Below are 24,215 nucleotides of genomic sequence, written 5' to 3' on the forward strand. Positions count from 1 at the left end.
CCAGATATTCGAAATCTTTGACACTTACTGCGTTGCTTTAATGTGAAATGTTTTAAGACAGACTTCGAGACATTTTTAGACCCTAACAAATATGCCACGTGTCAAACATTTATTGCAATAATCCCACATTCCCACAAATGTTTTTATTTCATTTCATGAGTGGATAGTGTAAAGTAGTAAAGGGTAACAGGAAAGTTCATATTTTATATACTATACAGCATGTGTCTCACTTGTGAACTTACAGTACTTTTCTGTTAAGTTCTGGCACCTTTAAATAACACTACACAGCCATTATGATCTGCGCATCAGATTGTTATGGCTGTGTACTGTTACATAGTGTAACTTAATTTTGATGAGACGCTCTTGAGCTTATTAATGTCCCATCATAATAATCAAAAGTGATGTTCATGAAGTAATTAACCACAGTCATTAATACAGTTGTTACTGAATATGAACACATTAACATGTCGTCACACATAGGTGGTTTAATGTTAATTTATATTTTAAAGCATTGATGGGTTAGAACAGTTTCGATGAGAGATATTTAAAATTAAAATGCAAATTTATGCAGAACAGTTTTCTCTTTTTATTGTTTTTAGCTTTTTTGTGTAAAAGAAAATGACACAATACCTTGTCATTCCAGGCCTGTTATTCTTGTTGATAGGCTGGCATGTGTGATATGAAATTTAGTATCTAATCATGGCTGATACACTGAGTGTGAAGCAGGGTGGGCGGTGTTTGAAGGGCCCCTGGCATAATAATCTGGTGTCACTCAAGCCCTGGTTGAGTAGATCGATCACATTGTTGCGTGTCCTGTAACACATTCTCACCTAAGTCACATGCACCCTTCCATTGGAGCAGCCGTTACCGTGACAACAATATGTGATGGAGGATGGCGATGGTGCGGAGTAGTAACCATGGCATCCAGTCTGTTATTTGCCCTCTCTGCAGCCACGCAGCTCTTATCCCACACAAACAGCCTGTACGCTTCTGTAAAGTACAGGCTGTGAACGTTTGGCTGAATGTGGAGGCGTGTATGACACATTTTAATGACCCGAGCCAATCAAAACGCTCCAAAATATAGAGTGCAACGTGCAGAATCAGGTCATCAGAGAGTATCTGAGGTAACGTTATCACTCCGCTGCTGGCGTTAACTCATGTCACACAACCTATATTTCATGCCAGTCCAGTTCTCTGCTGCTCTAGTTCCTGAGAAGGCATCAATAATTTGTGGCCCTCATTCTCTCCCTGCATGGATGAAGGTATACTGAACATGTTCTGTCTGTAGTTGTATGGCACGCAGAGAGCACAGACTGAAGCCATTACTGGAATTAACGCACATTAATGTTTCATAGTTTCCCATTACACGGTTATCTCTTATCATGCAGAAACCCAGTGGCCTCGATTAAATGCACACTGCAGGTTCCAGTTTGTTCATGAGCCAGTCAGGGTCCATGTTCACCTGCACAGAGCCTGTGATCTCAGCAGGTCTGCAGGTGGCGCTCTGCTGCAGGAGGACTGGTGGCATGATGCTGTTTGCACTTTATTGTCACTATTGTCCTATAACATCCACATTTGAATATTGTGATTGTGAGCATGTTAGCATGTTGACATTAGCATTTAGCTCAAAGCCTAAGTAGAGCCTCCAGAGTTGCTAGCATGACTATAAACCTGTTTAAAAATACATAAGGAGTGGGCCTGAGTATATTATGAAATCAAAAAATAATTTATAAACTATTGCTTTGTTAACAATCTGTATATGATTTCTGACATACTGTGTTATCATCTTGTACAAATGTATTTCAATGTATATACAGTATATTAATTGCTTTTCCTGTTATAAAAAAAGATAAGTGAAGATAATAAATGGTTTCTAAAAGATCATGATATATCTGAGACCTTTTTATGTAATTCAGAAAATTACAAATGTTGAAATAGAGGTTTTTCCCTTTTTTTATTTTTAACAAATTATAATTACATTTATGTACAGTTAAATTACAATTTTCTCTTCTAGTTTGCCTTGATTAACGAAGTTTGTGATGAGAATTGGTATTCTGAAAAATCATCTGGAAAAATGGAGCAAAAAAAAAAGCTGGAATGAAAAAAAGTAGGATGAAAAGTAGGATTACATAATAATGTTTTACAAATGTATTGGATTATTTCATAAGTTTATGGCTATATAACAAATTTTTATGGTATTTATTCATATAATTATTTGTTTGCTATTGAACTAGTTCGGACTCCATAATAAATGACATGTACAGCAAGAGATCAGTATTATAAACTGTTACTCATTCTGCAAACAAACTGAACAAAAGCACAATATCTGGGACAAGTCTGCAGAAACAGATTTATGTCCATGTTTCCCTTGACAGTGAAATCTCAGTATTAAACATGAACGATAATAAAAATTTTAATTGTTTAAAGGTCACTCCCACCCTGAGAACAGAGGAGATCGAGTGTTTGATGATTGAAATCAAGATTTATGTTACAACTAGACATTTCCATACAGATAAAATAAATAATAATGCCTATCCTAAGTTGCTTGTTCTGTCTTCGGGCTGAGCCAGTGGTCTGGAGGGTTCCCAGAGGAAGGGTGGAGGGCCAGAGGGGACCTAACCTGCTGATCCCTCTGGCCAGCAAGTTACATACTGAGGAGATACTGTCATAACTGTATCATCATGCAAACATTACTCTGCATGCACTGCACATGACACATTCTGGTATCCTTCACTTATTTCTTAAAGCTCCATATTGTTGTTTACACAGACACAGGCAACCAGGAAATTAAACAGATGACCGATGGTTTGTGAGGATGGAAATTTAAACCAGTTGAAAACTAAAATTGTCTTTGGAACTGGATGAATGCAGAAATCCCTGGACATACAGTGATCCCTTGAAAACAGGCAAGAATATTTTCTCAATCTCCTTTGTTCACAACCAAACTGTTCAGATTGTTTGCATTTACACTTGAAAATAATTATGAGTCATTTTCTCTCATACTTAGATCCTTATTTGCTCAAGAAAGAACACTGATGGCTGCAGTCTGGTCATATGGACAAAATCATGGGAGAACTCACTTCTCCATCTGGTTTGAAGGTGTTCATGGTGTCCATAGTACCTCATTAAACTGAGATAACTGAGTGAGGAAAGTGGAGGAATGGACATGTACAGTACAAGACAACTGCAGAAAGGGAGAGAAAGAGAGAGGCAGAGAAAGAAAGTCTAACAGATGGATCACAAATGTGGAAGAGAGAAAAAATTACAGCATGGTCTAATCTCCCATATCCAACATGGTACATTCTTTTCTTCTCTACCTCTCATTGTCATTCCCTTCTGCAATGTCACTAGAGTGAAGGCGTCCAGAATTCAGATTCAACTTTTTTTTTTCCATTAATCGCTCATCAAAAAAAAAAAATTCTTTTTTTGCATTTGGGCAGGACACAGTGTCTCTGTTGTGACTGCTTTAAATTCCTATGTGGCTCATTAACATTTAAGTAAAACTGGTGTTCTCTGTATGACATAGTCATGTCATTTTTGACATGCACATGTAGGTAAGGCAGAATTACTTAATGTTCATATTCAAAAATACGTAATGCCTGCAAGCTTTTGAGACCAGGCACAGTTTAGATCATTTGTGTATTCAGGCCTCTCCTTAAACAGTGAAGCTTCCAGACACGCATGTTTTTGTGCAGCTTTAGCATACAATACACAAAATAGTCAATGATATATTGTACACCGTTTGGCCCAAAAGTATCTACATATGTCACACATATGTGGTTGTTGAACATGTCATTCAGTTAAAGAAACCAGAGTTTACTGCTTGTAGGAGACCAGAAGTAAATAATGATCTTCATTGTCAAAGTCAGACCCATCCCTGCACCCGAGCTCTTCCCTGAGATGTTTTGTGACCATAGAACAACATCCTGCTCCTTGTGCCTTTGTGTTTCTTGAATGAGAACAGTGATACTCTTGTGGCTAACTGCAATGAAGCTGGTCAGTGACCAACTGGTGCAGATTGTCCCTGGAAATCAGTGCTGAATTCCTCCACACAGTTAGCTTAAATGCACAGTATGTCATTTTCTACCACTAGGGGTCTCTCAATCAAAACAATAAGAAAAGACGGAGTTTGGTGACATCATGAAGTAGCATGGGATCATGGCAGTAGTTGTCTTCACCACCATTGCCATCATTCCAGTCAGCTACTCTTGGTGACGATTTCTTCATTGTCATTCAGGAGGTTTTTACCGTGAGCTGAATTAACTGCGAGGTCTTCTCTTCTCCAGAACTAACAAACCTGGTGATTAAAACAGATAAAAATAAAGCAGTTTCACGTTAAAAATCTGTGTTTCTCCAACACTGTTTGGCGAACAGAGGAGGTGTAGTAGCCTAGCTGACACTAATGAAATGTACCATTACCATGATTTAAAGTCATGATTGGAAATATATATATGATATATATACATAGGTCTAGTCTTTGTTTTTGGACATTTTAAAGCAGAAAAGTTACATATTATAACTTTAAAATTTATCATTGTCATTTTCTACTGACTGTGTGTGGGAGTCACAGCTTTCACCCATTCTCCTCTGCTCCTCTTCATAATAATTAAGAGTCTACCATTTGTTCTCAGCCAGCCTTCAGTAATTAATGCCATAACCACAAGAGGCTGCTCTCAAAAAATGAAAATGTAAACATAATTTGTTGGTCATGCTGTTCTTCGCAAAGACGCTTCCTCCTCCTCTCCCATTGATTAATCTTCATCTGCCTAACTTTTCTTCCTCAACCTCGCAGTCTTCTCACCAGCTATCCCTCCTCTCCTTCTTAACCCCCACCCTCCCTCCCACCAGCTCATCACTCACCTTCTTTTTCTCCTCCTCCTCTCTGTCCCAGACCTCACTCTTTCTCCTCCTCCTTGCTCTGTTATCCAGACACACACACATATCCCAGTGGAGAGTCTGCAGTGTGCTGCCAGTCTGTGAGCTGGAGAGACACTCAGGCGACACTCACATCAGAGAAGTCTTCAAAAACAAACTTTTGTTGCAACTTCTTGTATTTTCCCAACTGTGGATGCAAGACCTACTTTTGCTTTTCTTATTTCCTCCAGAAGTCAAGTTTATTTCCACAGAGAGCTGCAATGCTTCCATTCTACCTCTTGACTTTTGCTGGTGAGTACATTTATTAATGGTTGTGCCAGTGCTGGTGCATGAGGGCATGTTTCTGTTAATGCCAGTTGCTATGATTCATAGTTACCATTCCCTCTCTGTAATGTCTTTCCTCTCTCTTTTTCTCTGTCTATGCTCAAAGCCACCATCCAAGCCTACATCCAGCTGTTGCCAGGCTCCTGCAACTTTGAATCCAACACCTGCGGATACACGTCAGATACCGACTTTATGAGGTGGACCCTGCACAAAGATGGTACTGGAAGACTTTAATGGATGCCACACTGCATCTACAGTCCTCTTTTTTTAAATTTAGTTAAGGGCCTTGTGATAAGTGTAGACTGTATCATGGCTTTTTTAGCAGCAGTTACAGGTTTAATTGTGATGCTGTCGTTGTTTTGGTGCTGACTTTGGCCATACCACTGAAGCACACTGGTGAAAAGAAGCCCATCTGTTCTGCATTGATTCCAGCATCTCAGTCTGAACATCTGGAGTCAGTGAAATAACACATTCAGGCATTCTCTTTGGGTTGGTAGAGCAGCTGATACGGATGAGTACGGAGCACACCCATATCTTAGTTATGTCATTGCCTATTTATGTGATGTGATCAAAGCCAACAGATGTCTGCAAATAAGATCATTTGTACATGATTTAATCAATGCCATTACTCTGTTGCAGAAACAACAAAACAGTTTCTAACACCCTCATTTGCTGTAGCTGTAATTAGATCTAATACACATGTAGACTCTTTTGTGGAGAGCTAATTCCTTGCAGGAAGTATTTCGAAAGGTCTGACTGCAGGTGTCTTGTTGCACTAGCAGCAGGATCCACTTGTGACATGAATGGGGCCTGTTTTAAGAGGTGGAGGTTATGTGGATGTTAGGAAACACTCTCAGATCTTTAGCCCAGTCTTACTCATACAAAGCCTATCCCTAAATTTAACCATCTTTCTGAATCTGATAATCCTAAATTTGGAAGGCCTGTCATACTAGACTCTTGGTGAATGATGCACCAGACTTGGTTCAAGAACTGGTCTGATTCCATTCTCCCAAATCCTAGTCAAATCGGGCAGCCATATTCGGGCAAGAACCAGAATACATCTCATCCCGGAAAATATCTGAGTGAGCTGAGCCAAGATAAACTTCCACATCTCTAAACTAAAGCCAGAATCATCATCATTTTTAACCTTGTATCCATGTGCGTTAACTTTGGAGATGGAGTCAGGGGGTGATTACCCTAGCTTAGCATGAAGACTGAGAGTAGGGGGATACAGCTAGATTGTTCCAGTGCATAAATCCACTTAAAATCACAAAGAAGAGTTTTCATGTTTCTGTTTGTGTAAAGATTAAACAAGAAAGATAAAATATGTTAATATCAGCTTTAGAGGTGGTAGAGGCCATGTTCTTGAACTGCTAACCAGGCTAGCTGCTTATCCTCTTGCCTTCAGTCTCTTAGACTAACAGTGTCCCGATTCCAGCTGAGTATATATCCCACAGACATCTTATACCCAGTGACATAGTGGTAACTAAAGGAGTAGAAATAGCCAAGTCATTGAGAAGTAACTGCAACCAAACAACCTGATTCATTATCAGTTCATTTATTGGCTGTTTTTCCTGATAAATTAATCATTAATTTGGTCTATAAAATGTGAGAAATAATGAGAAATGTCATTTGCTAATTAACAGAGCCTGTAATGATATACTGTTTGTTTTGTATGAGCGGCTATCATAAAAAGAAACATACAGAAATATAACAATATAACTTGAGAAGCTCAAACAAGCAAATGTCTGATATTTTTACTCTGACATTAGTTACATCTTATGAGTGTGGATCAATCTCTTGATTGATTGACTGATTGCTTCAGCACTGTTTAAAGGTACAATCAGAGCTCACTTGGATATATCCTGCACTGTGGTTCCCATGCCTAACCAACTCTCATCTAAACCCTTTTGATTAGTGCAGACTTCCTCCAAGCATGCCACTGTCCTGCTGCTGCAGTAACTACCGTGTCTGCAGCCAAACCCTGTTGGAAAAAACTTCTTAATAGGACTTTTTTTTTCCATCGTTTCTTGCTCATACTTGTCTGAAAATTGCTCTGCTGTTGCAGCCTGTCTCACTTTCTGTCTTTCCCCTGGGAAATGTCAACCACTTTCTCTTTTCCTGTTTCCATCCTTGTTGCTGTTGCTGCCGGCTTGTTAAAAAGATCAGGGTAGTTGGTGCGTTAATGGTGTGCTCAGCTCCTGCTCATTTATTCTCCTCTCTCAATCCTCTTTTCCTTTTCTGTGCTCACTGCAGCACGTCTGATGCTCTAACACAAGTGAAGTCATGTCTTATATATTTCAGTTTTTCTCATCTAAATCCAAATGAAGCACAGACACTAATTAAACCAAGGAAGCCCATCCAGTTTGAGTGAGTCAATGTTATAATTAAGTGTTTTAAATTCCAATTCAGTGTCTAAATACAAACATTTGCAACCAATTGCAGTTTACTGGCAAAAAAGAAGAACATTTTAAATTTAAGGTGAAATGAGCTCAGCCATGGTGTGTGTATGTGTGTGTGTGTGTGTGTGTGTGTGTATGTGTGTGTGTGTGTGTGCGTGTGTGTGTGTGTGTGTGTGTGTGTATGTGTGTGTGTGTGTGTGCGTGTGTGTGTGTGTGTGTGTGTGTGTATGTGTGTGTGTGTGTGTGCGTGTGTGTGTGTGTGTGTGTGTGTGTATGTGTGTGTGTGTGTGTGCGTGTGTGTGTGTGTGTGTGTGTGTGTATGTGTGTGTGTGTGTGTGCGTGTGTGTGTGTGTGTGTGTGTGTGTATGTGTGTGTGTGTGTGTGCGTGTGTGTGTGTGTGTGTGTGTGTGTATGTGTGTGTGTGTGTGTGCGTGTGTGTGTGTGTGTGTGTGTGTGTATGTGTGTGTGTGTGTGTGCGTGTGTGTGTGTGTGTGTGTGTGTGTATGTGTGTGTGTGTGTGTGCGTGTGTGTGTGTGTGTGTGTGTGTGTGTGTCAGTGTATTTGAATACACATGTGTTGGTCAGGATATAGGAGCCCTGGGGCAACAGGGCATTCCACCAGGACAAATAATAAATGACAGACCAGTGAGGAAAGCTCAGAACTCCCTGGAGCAGAAAAGAAGCTAAGATTTGCTGTTATTGTGAGAGCTGAGGTGGATTTCATGTTGCACCAAGTCAGAGTATTTTCACTCTGGACAAACATCCTGATGCAAAATGTCTTCTGTGATTCTGTGAATTTGTGTAGCTTGTTTCAGAAAAATGTTTGAGTAGAAACAAGTTTTTAACATGTTTTAATTTCCTTTCCTACTTTAAAGAGAAACTGCTTTTCTTTTCTGAATCCAAGGACGATGCTGCACGGCACACCAGTTCGATTGTGTGCCAATATTATGATCAATTAAGTTGAAATTCAGTCAGTTCAATTGTTTCTAAAGTGCAGATTGCTGCTCAGATGTGAACCTTGTGTCCAGAGTGAAATATATCAACAGCCACTGGATAAATTGTCTGATCTTGATTTTTCATCATCATCATCAGGTCAAATTTTCAAGTTATTTGTCATGATAAATACCTGCAAAATGGCATACCCATCAGCCTCTGCTGCACTTTGTGATTATTGGTAATGAGCAAATGTTAGCATGCTAACACACTAAACTGCTGTGGTGAAAATGGAAGTCATAAGCCACTAAATAGCAGCAAGCTAGGATTCATCTCAAAGCACCTCTGAGCCTGCAGCATCACACAGCTGCTAGCAAGACTGTAGAGTCGTCTGGAAACAACTTTGTTGCTTGTTGCTGTGATCTTGGCAGTGCTCATAAGCAAGTACCTCACTCATTAGCAGTCATTCTGTAACCTATGTAACCTGTGACTTTCTCTGAGAATTTATGGATTTTGTGTTTTGCAGTTTTTAATAATCTTCTCCAGAAACATTTATCCAGGCTGATCCTCTTGTTCGCATCACTTCTTTGTTTTTCTTTAGTTTTTTTGGCAAATTACTACAGAGCTTAAGGTTGAATTTCAACATGATTTGTATCAAGTTTACATTTTCCAACTTTTGACCCCCTCCCTTAGCTGCTAAATTAAGGTGCTGATTGCCCAATCTCTTTTATGGCTGACAGATGCTGACAGATGGCATTCAACCAATGATATGAAAATTCTCCAGTGTATTATGATACAGAAACTGAGAAAAATAGATGCAGCCATGAAGTTTACAGTAGATTAAATTAAAAAAAATAGACCATATTTTCTTTGGGTATACATCTCAAAGATTCACTGCATTACTGGACGGCCTGATTCATTTAAAGGTAGGAATCTTTTTAAGGTTTCAGTTGTATACTCTGCTGTGCAGTAAACCTGGATTATTAATATGAAAGGGTGTTCTTTTTAAAATGATTTAGATGATGCATAGATCATGTTTATGTTACTTTATAACACTAGATGTCAGTGAAAATGAGTGGAAACCTGAAAGATAGAAAAAATGATAGTCAGCATCCAAAATCCTTTGGTGTACCATTGTTTGTTTGTTTGTTTGTTTGTTTGCTTGTTTGTTTGTTTTTATAGGAAAAAAGATCTCATAACATAGTCAAATAAAGTGAAGCTGACAATATTTTTGTCCCTCAAACATTGTTTTTTTTCTTTCTTTTTTTTCTTGAAAATAGCAATCTTCACAATTTAAAAAAAGATTTCTCACCTTTTTGTTTCAGGCCGTTTTGTCGCCGTGGATGGAGGCTTGACTGAAGACCAGAGCTATGAGACAGGTGCAGGTGACCGACCGCAGAGAGAGATCATAGGGGTCCTGCTGAGTCCACCTCTGGACCAGGGCGAGTGGAGCTGCCTGAGGCTCGTCTACCAGATCATAGGGTCAGGAAGCCTGGAGGTCCTGCAGCGTATGGAAGGAAGGAGCTTTGACAGGCCGCTGTGGAGCAGCCAGGCGCCCTCTGACAGCTGGGTCATCTCAAGCATGGACCTGCACAACAATACTGAGCCTTACAGGGTAAAACACTTAATAGAGTCCTTTGTTTAAAAAGGAGACCAGCTTAAAATGATAACAAGGCTGAAGTCTATAGCTCCTCTAATGGTCCTTGGAGGTTTTTTATGTTTAATTTATTCCATGATATAAAAATCTTGGATGAAACAAACGGCATACTGACAGTTTAACTATCCTTACAGCCTCAACAGTGGCGCTAAAAATGTCATGTTTATGCTGATGATAGCACTGAAGAAAAGGTCATACCCTTTCCAAAATGGAAAGTGATGCAATTGGAAGTTTTAGCTTAATCACCAGAAAAGGGCAGGAGGACACAGAAATATTAGATAGCATGAATCATCTGGGGAAATGAATATAAATAGCAAATATGCTGTAAATCTGGCTGTTAGTTTTTCAGACATCATAGACGAAAGTGGATGAAAACTCACTAACCTGGTTGGGAATCATTCAAAAGAAAACACAGAACAAAAACCTAGTAGCAGTTAACAGTCATGCACAACTATAAATCCAGTTTTAAATATGATGGAGTGTAACGGCCGCAGTTAGAAAACAAAAACAAAGAGATTTTGAGGCCGTGATGTTATGACAATAAAGGTGTAAAAAAATAAATAAAAAAAGAATATTAGTCTTGATACATCCAGAATATTCATAGTTTCAAGAAAAAGTAATATTTCAATTTGTTTACCAGAAAACTTTGTCACAGACTGCTTTATGAGACACACTGAAATTAGGCCATAAGCAGCATGACTGTACGGTCCAATGATCCTGGTAGATTTACTAAATTAGCACCACATTAATTTACTAATTATTTATTATTTATTGAATGCCATCAAAGATTGCAAGTGCACTGTTTCACAGCAATGCATATTTATTGCTGCTGACTTTCCAACCCTCTTTGTTAAAACAGCAGAAAACATTTCATGCTGTTGTTGTTAGGATGACAGATATAGGTTGACATTACACATGCAGGCCCACATTGAGGCCAATATGAAGTGTGTTGAAAACACACACACACCAACACACATTATCTAAACACTGGGTTGGAACAGTACAGCATATGTTTATATTATATGCAGAGGCAGAGCTGACTCCGACAGGGTCATGACCTACATGATGGTAAGCCAGGTCTGTGCTATGTGAGGGCCCCTCAGCGCATAAACATATTTCAGTCCAGACTGAGGTGAAAAAAATCAATATGTCAGAGGTTCAAACTTCCCACTGAGAAAATGTTCTGACAGTTACTTCACACAGACCCTCCAACACATTCTCACAGTACTAACTGTGATGAGAATGACTCACTAACTAAAGTTTCAAATGACTGTCACAGAAAGGACCATGGTTACACTCTTGTTTTGGCAAAATATTATTTGTCCATTGAAGGAAGAGGTTAGGAATTGGGGAAGCTAGGCTAGCTGTTCCCCCTGTTTTCAACCTTTAACTATGATAACCATGATCTTATTTTAACACAAAGACATGAGAGTGATATCAATCTTCTATTCTAAGTCTTAGAAAGAAATTTAATTAGTGTATTTCCCAAAATTATGTTAACTAAAAATGAAAGGCTGGATGGAAGGTAGCTATAGCTACATCTGGTACAAAGCATCTCATCAATGCTTGATGCATGGCTTTGAGCATGAACTATGGCAAGATCATAGTGTTACGGAGCTTTTTAGCCTCTTTTAGCTTCTTATCATTTTGGTTTTATGACATGTACTGGATACTATGACAGTCTCAGTTCCCCTTGATTTCTGATAACACCACTCTACTTCACCTTCCCAACAACAGGTAGCGACTAGCATTAGCTGCTGAAGAAAATGGAGAATCTAATCGCTAAAGAGCGAGATATTTTTCTCAGGAGTTGGTGGAGACCAAAGTGGAGCTAAAAGAAAGTGAATGTATGTCGGACAGTGTTTTCTGGATTTTGAAAAACTATTTGCCAACAAAAGATTTATTGTTCAGCCCTTGTCCACAATTTTTAACACACATATTAATGAAAACATGTATTCATCTAAATAAGTGCAAATGAAATCTGAGACTCAAATGTACTTTGCCCTGACCTTGTGTTATAACAAGCATGTTTATGCTCTGTGTCATTTCTTCTTCTTTAAGTCATTTTATTGCTGCTCACAAGAGCTTTGAAAGTAAATTACATATCATTACATTTCATGCATGCACTCTCTCTGACCTTCCAAACTGTAGATCACTGTCTATGATGTCATCTACATGCCACTCTGAATCACTGGATTCAGGTTGTTACTGACCATGTGTTTTTGATTAGGTTGTCATCGAAGGTAAACCTGGACAGAGTGATGGGAGCAGCGTGGCTATCTTTGAGATCCACATCAGCCCTGGATACTGCCTGGGTCAGTGACCTCACACATCCACTGATCAGCCAGAACACTGAAACCAGTCAGTTGAATGCTGTGGCTGATTAGTGTACATCACTCACTTTCTTATAACAAAAAGAAAAAAAACACGTATGAATGGCCGGATGAAGATCATCTGTGCTCTGTTCCTTAAACTTACACGCAGACACACATGAACATATCTGGTACATTGTAACGTTACAACAGCATGAGAGCCTTCTGCACCCACACCCATAACAGCAGCTGATTTCTCCTTTTTGCTGCATCCAGACTGTGATTTTGAGGAGTCTCATCTGTGTGGATACAGTAACCAGTGGAACGCCAATGTAAACTGGTATGTGGGAGGAGGTGGGGCCCAGCTCCTTCACAACACCATGCCAAATGACCACACATACAACAACAGCACGGGTGAGTGAGATTTACATTATATTCATACAAAGATGTTTCCTGCAGGTTTTTATTTTGGATGAAATGAGTCTGATGTACTCCGGATAGGCCAGGTGAATGCTAATTCTGTATCTTTCTTTATTTATTTATTTCTTTCTACAACTAAGGTTAGGTTAGGGTTAGGTTATTTTTTATACTTACTATCATTTACTCCACTTCTTAAAATATAAGCATTGTGTTATTCTATCATTTTTGGATTGTCAAATCCAAACAAATCCAACAGTGCATTCGTTTGTCTCTCAGCAACTTCTCAGTCTCAAGTCCTACCCCATTTGTTCCTACCAAAGGGTAACTGCAGGATTTTTAACCTGTGCCTTATTTTCCTGTGTTTTGGCTGTAAATGATTCATAGGGGCAAAAACCTTAACAATCAGTCCACTATTGAGCAAGGACGGTATACACAGCTGCTGCAGTTTAATCAAATGGTCAATTTGTCAACTAAAAGTCCATGTTTTTGCCACTCTTCAGGTTCAGGGTGTTGTTATAAATATCTAGCAACATTATGGATAGGATTCCTAAAGAGATACAACGTTATGTTAAAGAGTATGATCCTTTTTGTTAACCAGAAACAGCCTTTATATCACTCTGTGTAAAGCCACCACACTCCATTGATAAAAACAGTAATTTTACCCCACGCAACATGGGAGTTGCTGGTCCACTGCTTCCTCGATCGTTAGTTTGTTTGTGTTATTGTGTGACTTTCAGTAGTGGAGAGCTACTCAGATCCTTTACTTAAGTATAAATATTACACAATTACACAAACTAAACTGATTCCACAGGTGAACAGACCTCCTGTAAAGACTAATGCTTAGTCTCAGACATGTCATGACAAGACTGACCACACCAAGATTTTATTAACTATATTTAAACATGCAACAAGGACCTTCTTCAGATTGAAATATAGTCATTTAAATACTGTTGAAAGAATGGTTATATGTAACCCAGACTTTCAGCATTGATTTAGATGTCTAGACATCTGTTGACCTGAAATTCATTAAATCAGTTTTTAATATATTCTACAACCAGATTTTCATTTAAACTCTCCCTCAGGTCACATCATGTACGTGGACTCCATCTACGCCAAGACCTTCAAAGAAGTGGCCAAACTGGTGTCTCCTATGACTACGGTGCCGATGTCCGGCTGCCTGAATTTTCAGTACCAGCGGAGCAGGGAGGGAGGGAACCTGTTCTCTGTTTTCACCCGGGACCGACTGGGCCAGTACCAGGAGCTGTGGAGGGCGGGGTCAGAAAACCAGAGTGAATGGAGTGAGATGCTTGGAGAGTGGATACCTGTGCAGGTGGACCTGAAGGCACCATACTCTGTGCAGGTGAGCATGTGAACATGTTACAGTATATCACACTTATGTACATATTATTTTAAAGTTCTACATCATGACGTTTACATAAACAGATTCTGAGGTGAGACGATACATAACAGAGTATTCCTCTTACAAATGAAACATGGAATGAAGTAGAATGAACTCACAGTTGCAGTAGACTGAGGGGTTTTGCTGCTACAGCCTCACTTGGTCTGGTATGACCAGTAGCTTGTGACGGCTAATGTCAGCTAATATAAAGAAATTTAAGAAAGATGTTTAATTTCACTGACTTAATGACTCTTCTCTACCATTGCTACTGTTACACTACATGTAAGCTCAGTCAAATCACCTAATGATTTAAAGCAACTAATTCAAGATAACTATGGGAAATGTAGGTAAACTCATTGTGGCATTTCCCTGTCCCCTAATTGTCACTTGTGGCCTCAGTGGCCGCTGTTTGGCAAAAGTTAGATAGTCTTGCTTTAACTCATGATTTTCTACCAGTATAGTATTAGACTCTTAGAGGATTTAACAAAACATTTATCCCAACTGAAGACGCTTTATAGTCTGATCTATGATGTGCTGATACAAACTTGTTGCACAGGAAGTGATTACTGATAAAAAGAACAGATAAACAGATAAAAAACAATGATGTTGCAATTCAGTGTGTTACTCAACCCACCCTGATCATTATCTGTTTCTTGACGAATATCATCAAAAGTGCAACAAACTTCAGCTGTGAGTTTTGACCTTCAGGTTGTTGGTACTGTGGTAAGATGTTACACAGAGCTGAAGACAAAGCTTCAAACAGTCAGCAGTAGTTGTGTTCATGAGGCCATACTAGGTTCTTTTTTGCTTTTTCATCCACTTAGTTTTACATCATGAATCAAATACATAGATAAAATAAGAAAATTGCTAATACCACAAAATTGTACATACTTACATTCACATGTGTGTATCCATCTGCGTGCATTTGATTGCATGCAGCTTTGTTTATTAGCGACTGTCTCCATGTGTCTGTCTGCCCCTTCAGGTGGTCTTTGAAGTAGCATTTAACAGTCCAAGAGGCGGACGAGTTGCACTTGATGATATTTCCTTTTCTCCAGAGTTTTGCAGCACAGACACTGGTGAGCTGCAGACACAGTCAGTCATTGTTAATTCTAAACAGGCATGTTTAAATGCTACCATTCAAATAGTCACATTTATGATAGAATACTTTCTGGGTGAAAATATTAAACCTCATTTTCAGATTGAGGAGGATTAATAAATACAGAGGGAAGTCAGGAGGTGAAAGATAGTGACTGAGGGAAAGAAAAGGAAAGAAGGGGGGAGGTAGGACAGAAGGGAGAGAGTGAGTTAGGAAGGAAAAAAGAAAGGAGGGAGGGAGGGATCAAACAAATTAATTCATAAAAGAGTGAAGAAGAAATGAAGGGAAGAACAAAGGAATAAATGAACAAATATGTGAATAAATGAATGCAGAGATGAAGGAGGGGAGGGGGGGATAAAGGAAAGAAGGAAGGACAAAAACATGCACAGAATATATGATCAGCTTGAAAATCTTTATCAAACCCTGGAGGTTTACATGATGTGTGGATAAAAATGCCAGTTCTGTGTGGTGATATGGACATCATGGGCACCAAGGGGTTAAACAAAAGGTTTCATCCCTAAGGATGAATATGCAACTTAAATCTCATGGCCATGTGTATAGTATGTAGCAGCTAGTGGAGAGGTCAGGGGGGTCACTAAATATCTATATCAAATGTGAAGCTTGCTTGTATTTGTGGAAATATCTGGCTGTAGGTCAAAACACAATATGATACCAAAGTCATTAAAACATGAAAATCACTGTAGAGCTCACAGAAGTGCTGATTTAGTATGTTTCTCCACAGAGCCGACCTTCGACCCCTCCATCGCCAACTGTGATTTTGAGGCAGGTTTGTGCCAGTACACCCAGGACCAGGTGATGGGGTCGTCGTGGAGGAGAGTGTCTGTGAAGCCCAACATATTCAGGAATGGAGACCATACCACAGGAGCAGGTGGGAAAACAACAACTGATAATGGATATTATAACATTAAAACCTGCATTAAAGGAGCTATTTGTTAGTTTTGCTATTGCTACATAGCCAGCGTTAGCGTTAACAGCTGTTTACTTACCAGTGTAGAAGAAATGTAGTGAGTTCAGCTGTCTCAAAAGGTGGAAAGCAACGGCAATGTGAACTCTTCTCTCTATCACATCTTTTCTTCTACTGAAGTTAGCATGCTAACCAGCTAGCCCCGGCCTCTCTCGTCGCTTTCTGATAGCAACTCACTGTAGCCTCCAATCTGCCCTGAAGATGCCGTGCTGCTCAGAGGGCGTATTCTAGCCTTTCATATTATAAACACAACGATGGCCAAGGCTCTTGTCAAGCGACAATCACCACCATCTGCTTTCAGCACCTGCATGTTCGGCGGCAGAGAAAACTTACAGATATCCCCTTTATGCAGCTATAATCAATATTTTTTCTATAACTTAAGCCAGTGACAATGTGAAAACAATGTGACAAGGTGGAAGGGCTTGTGCCCTGATAATTTTGTCAGGAGTTGATAGACACTAAAAGACAAAATATTGGAATATATTTATGAGGTGGACACAAAAACAACTCCAATGAGATGATAATGTTGTGTCTGCTGCACTTGTATGGAGGCAATTTTTGCTAACATGCTAGCCAAAACAACTTTGTATGGTGTTGGTTCGTTTTGATTTTTTTTTCTGCCCCCTTGTGTTCAAAAAATCCATGCATGCAGCTGTAGGACGCATCTGGGGTGAAGAAAACAGGATTCAAAGCTGGAAAACATTTGAAAACTGTTAAAGTTAAGATCAGTGCCCAATGTGAGTGGTGATGGGAACATTCATGGCAAGCAGATTCCAAGGAAGTGAGAGTTTCTCAAGAAAATAAAAGCTGTCTTCTCCTTCCAGGGTCTTTCCTGTTGGCTCACTCATGGCTGAGCCCACGCAGCGGCTACATGAGCCGCCTGATCAGTCCAACTCTCCCTGGGAACATGAAGTACTGCCTGAGATTTTACTTTTCTCTGAGGGGTGAGCGGCACCCCACAACTCTCCAGATTGAAGGATATTTGCTAAGATTTGTTTTGTTTTTTCCTATGTGGTGGTGTTTGAATCTATGTGAGAATTCTTTGCTGTGATTTATTTTACTGACTCACCAACCACAAATAACTCTGGCAACTGCAGGTTACAACCAGACGGACCAGGCTCTGGCTGTGTATCTGCAGCAGAGCAGCAGCCAGGAGAAGATCTGGACTCAGGGGGAGAGGTCCAGAGGAATCTGGATCGCAACGGACATCACCTTCCAAACATCGCAGCCTGCCAAGGTCAGAGGACAGGAAGTGTAACACTGAAGGATCATCAGAGGATGTGTGAAAAAATAAACAAGGGGATAAACAGACAGAGGGAAGAAAGAAAGAAGAAAGGAGAGAAGAGAGTGACAGAAAGGAAAGGAATGAAGGAGGGAAGGAAAGAGCAAATAAAAGAATGAATGAATGATGGAAAAAACAAAAACATGTACAGAAGACAAAAATAGACAAAAATGGACAAAAAAGTAAAGGAAGAGAAAGAAAAAATGTGAAAAATTCAATGAATAAAGAAAAAGATGAAGGAAGAAAGAAGGAAATGTAATAAAGGGACTGTTACAGTAAAAGGGAAAGGAAGTATTTCAAAGAAAACTGAATCTATTTCAGTCAACTCAAATAAACAAGGTGATGGATCAATAAAATGATGAGGAAAGCAAAGCAGTTAAAAGAACGCAGGGCAGAAAGGACAAACAGTCCAAGCAAGAAATAACAAATAAAAAAAACAAATCACTGGTCGTCTCTTTAAAAACGTTGCTGTCTGCCCTGATGTTTGAGTCTCTTCCGTCATTTACTAACCAGCTGCTGTTAGAGGACACAGTATCACCATCATGTGTTCTGCGTGATGAGAATTAATTTATGCTGATGCCACAGTGCTCAAAGGCTTTCCCCACAATAACTTCATGTTTTTTTTTCTAAAACACTCAGCAAGACCTCCTTCCTTCCTCATGTGGGATTTCAGAGTCTCACACAAACATCTGAGCAGAAAGAAACAACCACAACAAAGTGTCTCAGGCTTTGGTTCTGTTCTGTTTGAGGCTGCTCTGTGAACCATTAATGGTCATAAAACTGCTGAATTGCTCTGGTACGGTGCAGCTGATGAGGACGCCGCTGCTTCTTGCTTTTGCTCTTCAGGTGGTTTTCATCAGCACCTGCAGGAGCTTTTGGGACTGCGGCTCCGTGGCTCTGGATGACATCAGCGTGAGCCTCGGGGACTGTGAGCTGACAGCAGGTAACAACTGCTGAATTAGTTCACTTCATCGTCAGACAGTCATCCATATATTTGTACCGCACTGTAAACAATACAATTCTTTCTGGTTAGATGCTAACTGCATGTCATTGGCTTTGTACCCGTACTGTGCACAATGATAATAAGGTCAACTCTAATGTAGTCTAAATTGCTATTTTTATAATGGAATCTGTTTTTCTGTGTATTTTGCATCAACACAGAGTGGTTGACAGTCATGCAGATTAGCTGATAGCAGTCATGATTTCTGGAGAAAACCTAAATCTTGCCTGGGAATTGAGGCTGGATTATTGACTGGGCAACACAAGAAACAAACATAATGATAAAAGCCAAAAGTTAGAACACGATACCTGTCAGCTTGTTAGGGAATGTGCAAGTGTGATATCAACTACAAACTACTTGTACCGTGATATGTTTGGGTACAATAATTGTACTGTGAAAAGAGGGGGGGAGGGGGGGGCTGCAGGGCCTCTGTGGTCAAATATCCAGATGTTGCGGTTTGAGCAACACTCCCAATCACTACCGGTGAAGACAAACTGATCAGAAATGAACCCTATCTGATGTTTCCAGTTAATCGAGGGATTCAAACTGTCAGTATTAAGGTTATCAGCCTGGATCACTGCCACTGCATCACTGTTAGTTTCCAAAGTTACAGTGTTGATTCGAAGTGTTATCTAATGTGACTGAAACATCTGAGTTTCAGGAGTAAACATAGATATTAAATGTCCACAGATTTTCAAGTTAAAAAGTTAGTTAAAAACGGGATCAGATTAATATTAAATTCTGAGTGAGTTGAGAGAGAAGAAGACAACGGATAAACATCAACTTCACAATAAAAACCTCTTGAACATAAAGTATCCTTCTTTTTCCTGTTACAGGTTTGCTGTCGTCTCCTCTGCCTGGACACTGTGACTTTGAAGCAGGACTGTGCGGTTACACTCAGGACAAGCACACTGATGCTGGTGACTGGGAGTGGAGGAGAGGACCCACACCCACCTCCTACACAGGTCCCAGAGGGGACCACACCACGGGACTCGGTAAGGGTCTCCTCCACCTCAACCCTTTTATTCTGTAACACAAAAATACACAAAAACTCTTTGAGGTGCTGTTGAGACAGGATGACTTTAATCAGACAAACCTGCTGACTTTTGATTGACAGGATACTACCTGCACATGGAGGCGTCACCCATGCTGCCCGGTCAGAGTGTCCGGCTGCTGTCCCGCCCTCTGAGGGGCTCGAGGGGGCCTCAGTGCCTGCGCTTCTACTACCATATGTACGGCTCCAGCACGGGCCAGCTAAGCGTTCACCTCGACAAGGATGGAGAGGACGTGTTGCTGTGGCAACGCAGTGGCGAGCAGAGCATTGCCTGGCTGAGGGCCAGAGTAGAGTATCAGTGTGACAGCCAGCATCAGGCAAGACTGGGACCAAATCTCTCCAAGCTGTTTTTTTTTTATTATAGATCATTTTATATTTTAAGTCTGTGGGCTGGACATGTGCGACTTTGACTAGAGCAGTGGTTCTCACCCTGTTTGGCTTAAACTGAAACATAGTCACAACTCACAGGCTGCTACAGGCTACTAAGTGGTAAACACTACAACTAAAGTACGTAGCCTGGACCAATGCCACAGGAAATTTACAGTTCAGGCTATAAATGTGTCATAAAAATTAGTTATTGGCTTTTCTCAGAGCATCTGTATCTTTAGAGGAACCACAGCTTTAGACATTCAAAATCTAAGAATTTGAATTGCCTTCATCACTAAGCCTGACTGACATATTGGATGCTTTCCATTTGGCTTAAATGGATCCTTCACAGAATCTATAGAAACAGCACAAACGCACAAACTCTCTGTGAACGACTGCAGGTACAGTAAGTGAGTGTGATATTGTTTTGGTTCAGGCTGGATATTATAGGACTATTAGCAATTGTGACTTAGTTGCTATTTGAAGTATTAAGTATTTGGACCAACTTTTTCCTGGATGAGCCAAGATACACATGGAGCCAAAGATAAAAAAAGAGAGAGAGTGTGTGTGTGTGTGTGTGTGTGTGTGTTGGTGGGGGGGGGGGGGGCTTCTGTAAAGAAAAGTTAGGTGAAGTTGTAAAAGTGTTTAAGATTTATTGATGCTGAGGATTACATACACATTTAAGAATTTTTATCTTATGAATCAATGTCATGAATAACCACAGAGCCGCTGTTGGTGCTGTTATTCCATGTCAAGTTTGTAGTTTCCACAGAAATCTGGCCTGCTCCTTTTACTATCTGAAAAGCTTCTATGTTGCAGTCTGGAAAAGAAAACATCTGCTGAGGATACACCTGCGATAGCTCTCTCTAAGCTCCTCCAGGAGCCTCCTCTCCTCGGTGCTGGTACAGGGTTTTTGTCAGTTATGGCAGATCCTTGATCCATTTCTGAGTCACTTGCTGGAGGATGGAGGAGCAAGGATGGGAGTAAGAATGAGCAGAATGGAAAGCACCGTCTTACTCTGTTTTGGGGGCTTAAATAAGATGCTGCCACAACAAAGGCTGCTTCAATTGTTAGTGGGCAAGCTAACAATTGTGAGAGCTTTTCAATTCAAAAGTGAGGCCAGCTTTTCAATTTTCCCATAAAGATGTCTCCTGAACTCTCAGTGGTAAACATTCAGTATTTGCTCTGCACATTTGTCGTTACCTCTTCCTTTTACTTATTTTAATCTGCGTCACCTTGACAGAGCTCCGCTTCTTGACTCGCACGTAAAACAGTCCAAATCACATGCTTCAGGCTCTGATTCTGTTGCCTTCTCTCAGCTGATTTATTTATACTTCATAACACATCTCTAGTGTAACGTGAGGTCAAAGACTCTCTCACATGTTTCAAACATGTTTGCTGAGACAAGACCAAAACTCAGTCCCACCCCTTCCCTCTATCACAGCTGATCATCATCTGATTAATCACAACAAATAATAGATCCAATGACAAATCCAAAATGATTAAGTTAGAAGGATTTACATCAGCTCAATTAATTAACGGATTTGCGAAAATATAATTAGTATTAAATACAAAAAATGGCTCTAACAGCATCCATGCAGCCAACAGGAAGAATGATCTTTTCTCTCGGGTCACTATCAGACCTTTGTAGAGGTTTGCTCTCCACTGCTTTCTTGTTGGATCAATATGAGACATTAACATTATGTGTGTTTCTGTCCCATAAAATATCTGGCAACTTCTAAAAGAATCTGAATTATAATTGTTTCTCTTTTGTCTCTTTGAACCAGATTGTGTTTGAAGCAACCAGGGGTTCATCAGTGAGAAGTGACATCGCCATTGATGACATTGTCTTTGAAGGTGGACCTTGCCCAGGTAAACTGAGGCTGAGGATTAAACATCCTACAAAGATATTAAAACAGTCGGGAAGTCATTTAAGATCTGTAGCAGCCTCCTGATTTCTTTCTTCCTCCTGCAGAAAACGAGATTCGGGCCACCGTGGGAACCTCCAATGAGATTGAGTAGAGGGGAAGAGGAGAGCCGCTGTGTAGGATGCATGAACATTGTTATTTTTGCACATTACAAACCAAAGCATTGTCCACTCCTGACTCCTACATGTCAATCTGAACTTGTAGGAATGAATTATGGGTAAAACTTTTCATGTAGTTCTACTTTCATGGAGCAACACATATCAGTTGTGTCATAGTCAGCATTTCTCTCTGCACTGTAGCAACAGAGAGTGTTAAACTGTGTTTGTCTTCACATTTATATGCATTAGATTAATGCTCATCGCTCAAATAAAGTGAGACAGTTATTCAACATGTCTTTCTGTTTTTCTTTTCATCATTAACTGCTGAGTTCAGATTCACTCACCAGGTGGGAAAACAGCTTAGCCTGATCTTCAAATGAGAAAGTGTAGTGTCTTCTCATTCCTATGGAAATATACGTTAGATGAAGTAATCTGCAAACACTGCCGTGCACTCTGAGGAAGACAACGGTTAAAGGAATAGTTCAACCTCTTTTTGTTTTGGTACTTAACCAAAATGCGTCTTTAGTACATAGTATTGAAAACTCATTGAAAACTCATTCTCTTATTTCTTATCCGCTGATCAGGCAGTTTCTGACTAAAATTTTAATTTTGCCGATTTAGACAAAGTTCTTTTATGGTTGCTTGTGTTTAGAAAACATTCATCATTTTGTGTAATGAAAAAAAGGTTGCTTTGCATCATCACTGAAACTCAGACGTCATGACACGAATATTGAAAAATTTGGACCAACTTACACTTACAATGACACAGAGCATATGTTAACATACAAAGATAATTATTATTATTGTTATGGATGAGACGAAAAACTGAATTTAGTCAGAACTCACCGCTCAGAACTCACAGCTGCAGTCACTGTATCCAAGTATTCGTAGGCATACAGAGCAGGAGACCTACAGATCACAACTGCAGGTTGAGGCTCTGCTTGAAGAAAGGCTCCGAATAATTTGCCCTGAAGATAACATATCCACGTAATAAAGGCGCACGACTTAAAGACAGATATTTGACATATTAAATATATATAAAAAAACATTTGATGATGACAATGCTAAACTAGTGATATTTTACAGTTGTATAAAGAACTTGTCAGTCCTCTCTGGTAGACAAACTATATAAAAATACTTTATTTCTGGCATTTCTGTGATTCAGTTTCGTCTTTGTTACTGATCGACAGTAACTACTGGTCTATCACAAAGCATCTGACACATTTCTCCAAAACAAAATAACTACTGTGTTCTCACATCGTCACGTGCACAGGCTCTCTAAATTTTTCCTTAGAAATAAGATTAAAAAGATGTCATATTCCTATTCCTAAGGCTTCGTCTACCAGAAGCCATACGGATCAGCCTGTTTGATTACTCCAGCCTTAACAGGACCCTTAAATGTGGTTTCCTGAACATCAGATCACTGTCCAGTAAAGCATTATTAATAAATGACTTGATTCTTGAGCATAAGATGGATATGATTGGTCTCTGTGAACCATGGCTTAAACCAAATGTTATCCTTCCTCTTAATGAGGCTTCCACACCTGATTATACTAATGCACATGCTGCTCCAGCCACTAAGCAAGGTGGGGGTGTGGCTTTAATATATAAATCAGATTTCAGGCTAACAACTTAACGGGAAGTGACCTTTAACTCTTTTGAGGCTCTTACACTGAAATCTTCTTCATCAGCTAAGATTAGCCCTCTCCAGGATGACAGACTACAACCATTTCATCTTATGGTACTTTACAGACCACCCGGCCCTTATTCAGTATTTACAAGAATTTGGTGAATTTATCTCAGGTCTTGTCACTGACACCGACGTCATTCTAATTATTGGTCACTTTATATTCACTTGAATAAGACCTGTGATCCTCTAAGTACTGCTCTACTACTCTAAGTATCCTCCAACTCACTGCAATGGCAACACTCTAGACTTGATCCTATCCCGTGGAATAGAAGTATCTAGTCTGACTGTCTCTCCCGTCAAGTCTGCAATCTCTGATCACTTTTTTATCAAGTTTGAAGCAACACCAGCCTGTCCTCACATTACTAGCTCAAATGTATTTACCACAGGACACA

General features: G+C 39.8%; 1 protein-coding gene across 1 annotated transcript; it reads left to right on the forward strand.

The window, feature by feature from the left end:
• Positions 1-4,982: 4,982 nt before the first annotated feature.
• LOC111221197 (MAM domain-containing protein 2-like) lies at positions 4,983-22,407 on the forward strand. Its single transcript, XM_022744560.1, has 15 exons — positions 4,983-5,166; positions 5,306-5,416; positions 9,859-10,148; positions 12,421-12,505; positions 12,779-12,916; positions 14,005-14,282; positions 15,307-15,400; positions 16,163-16,309; positions 17,230-17,349; positions 17,503-17,642; positions 18,534-18,630; positions 19,524-19,682; positions 19,805-20,058; positions 21,895-21,979; positions 22,083-22,407. Exons 1-15 carry the CDS (start codon positions 5,136-5,138, stop codon positions 22,127-22,129), a joined length of 2,076 nt encoding a protein of 691 aa, XP_022600281.1. The 5' UTR covers positions 4,983-5,135; the 3' UTR covers positions 22,130-22,407.
• The last annotated feature ends 1,808 nt before the right edge of the window (positions 22,408-24,215 follow it).

Source organism: Seriola dumerili, unplaced genomic scaffold, assembly GCF_002260705.1.
Source record: "Seriola dumerili isolate Sdu_G_001 unplaced genomic scaffold, Sdu_1.0 BDQW01000081.1, whole genome shotgun sequence".
NCBI lineage: Eukaryota > Metazoa > Chordata > Actinopteri > Carangiformes > Carangidae > Seriola > Seriola dumerili.

What these genes read in the sequence shown, in the direction of transcription:
- LOC111221197 (XM_022744560.1), top strand. Translation starts at nt 5,136, where the DNA reads ATGCTTCCATTCTACCTCTTGACTTTTGCTG. An exon ending in CTACCTCTTGACTTTTGCTG is followed by an intron (nt 5,167 to 5,305) that starts GTGAGTACATTT and finishes CTATGCTCAAAG; the next exon opens with CCACCATCCAAGCCTACATC. An exon ending in GTTTTGCAGCACAGACACTG is followed by an intron (nt 15,401 to 16,162) that starts GTGAGCTGCAGA and finishes GTTTCTCCACAG; the next exon opens with AGCCGACCTTCGACCCCTCC.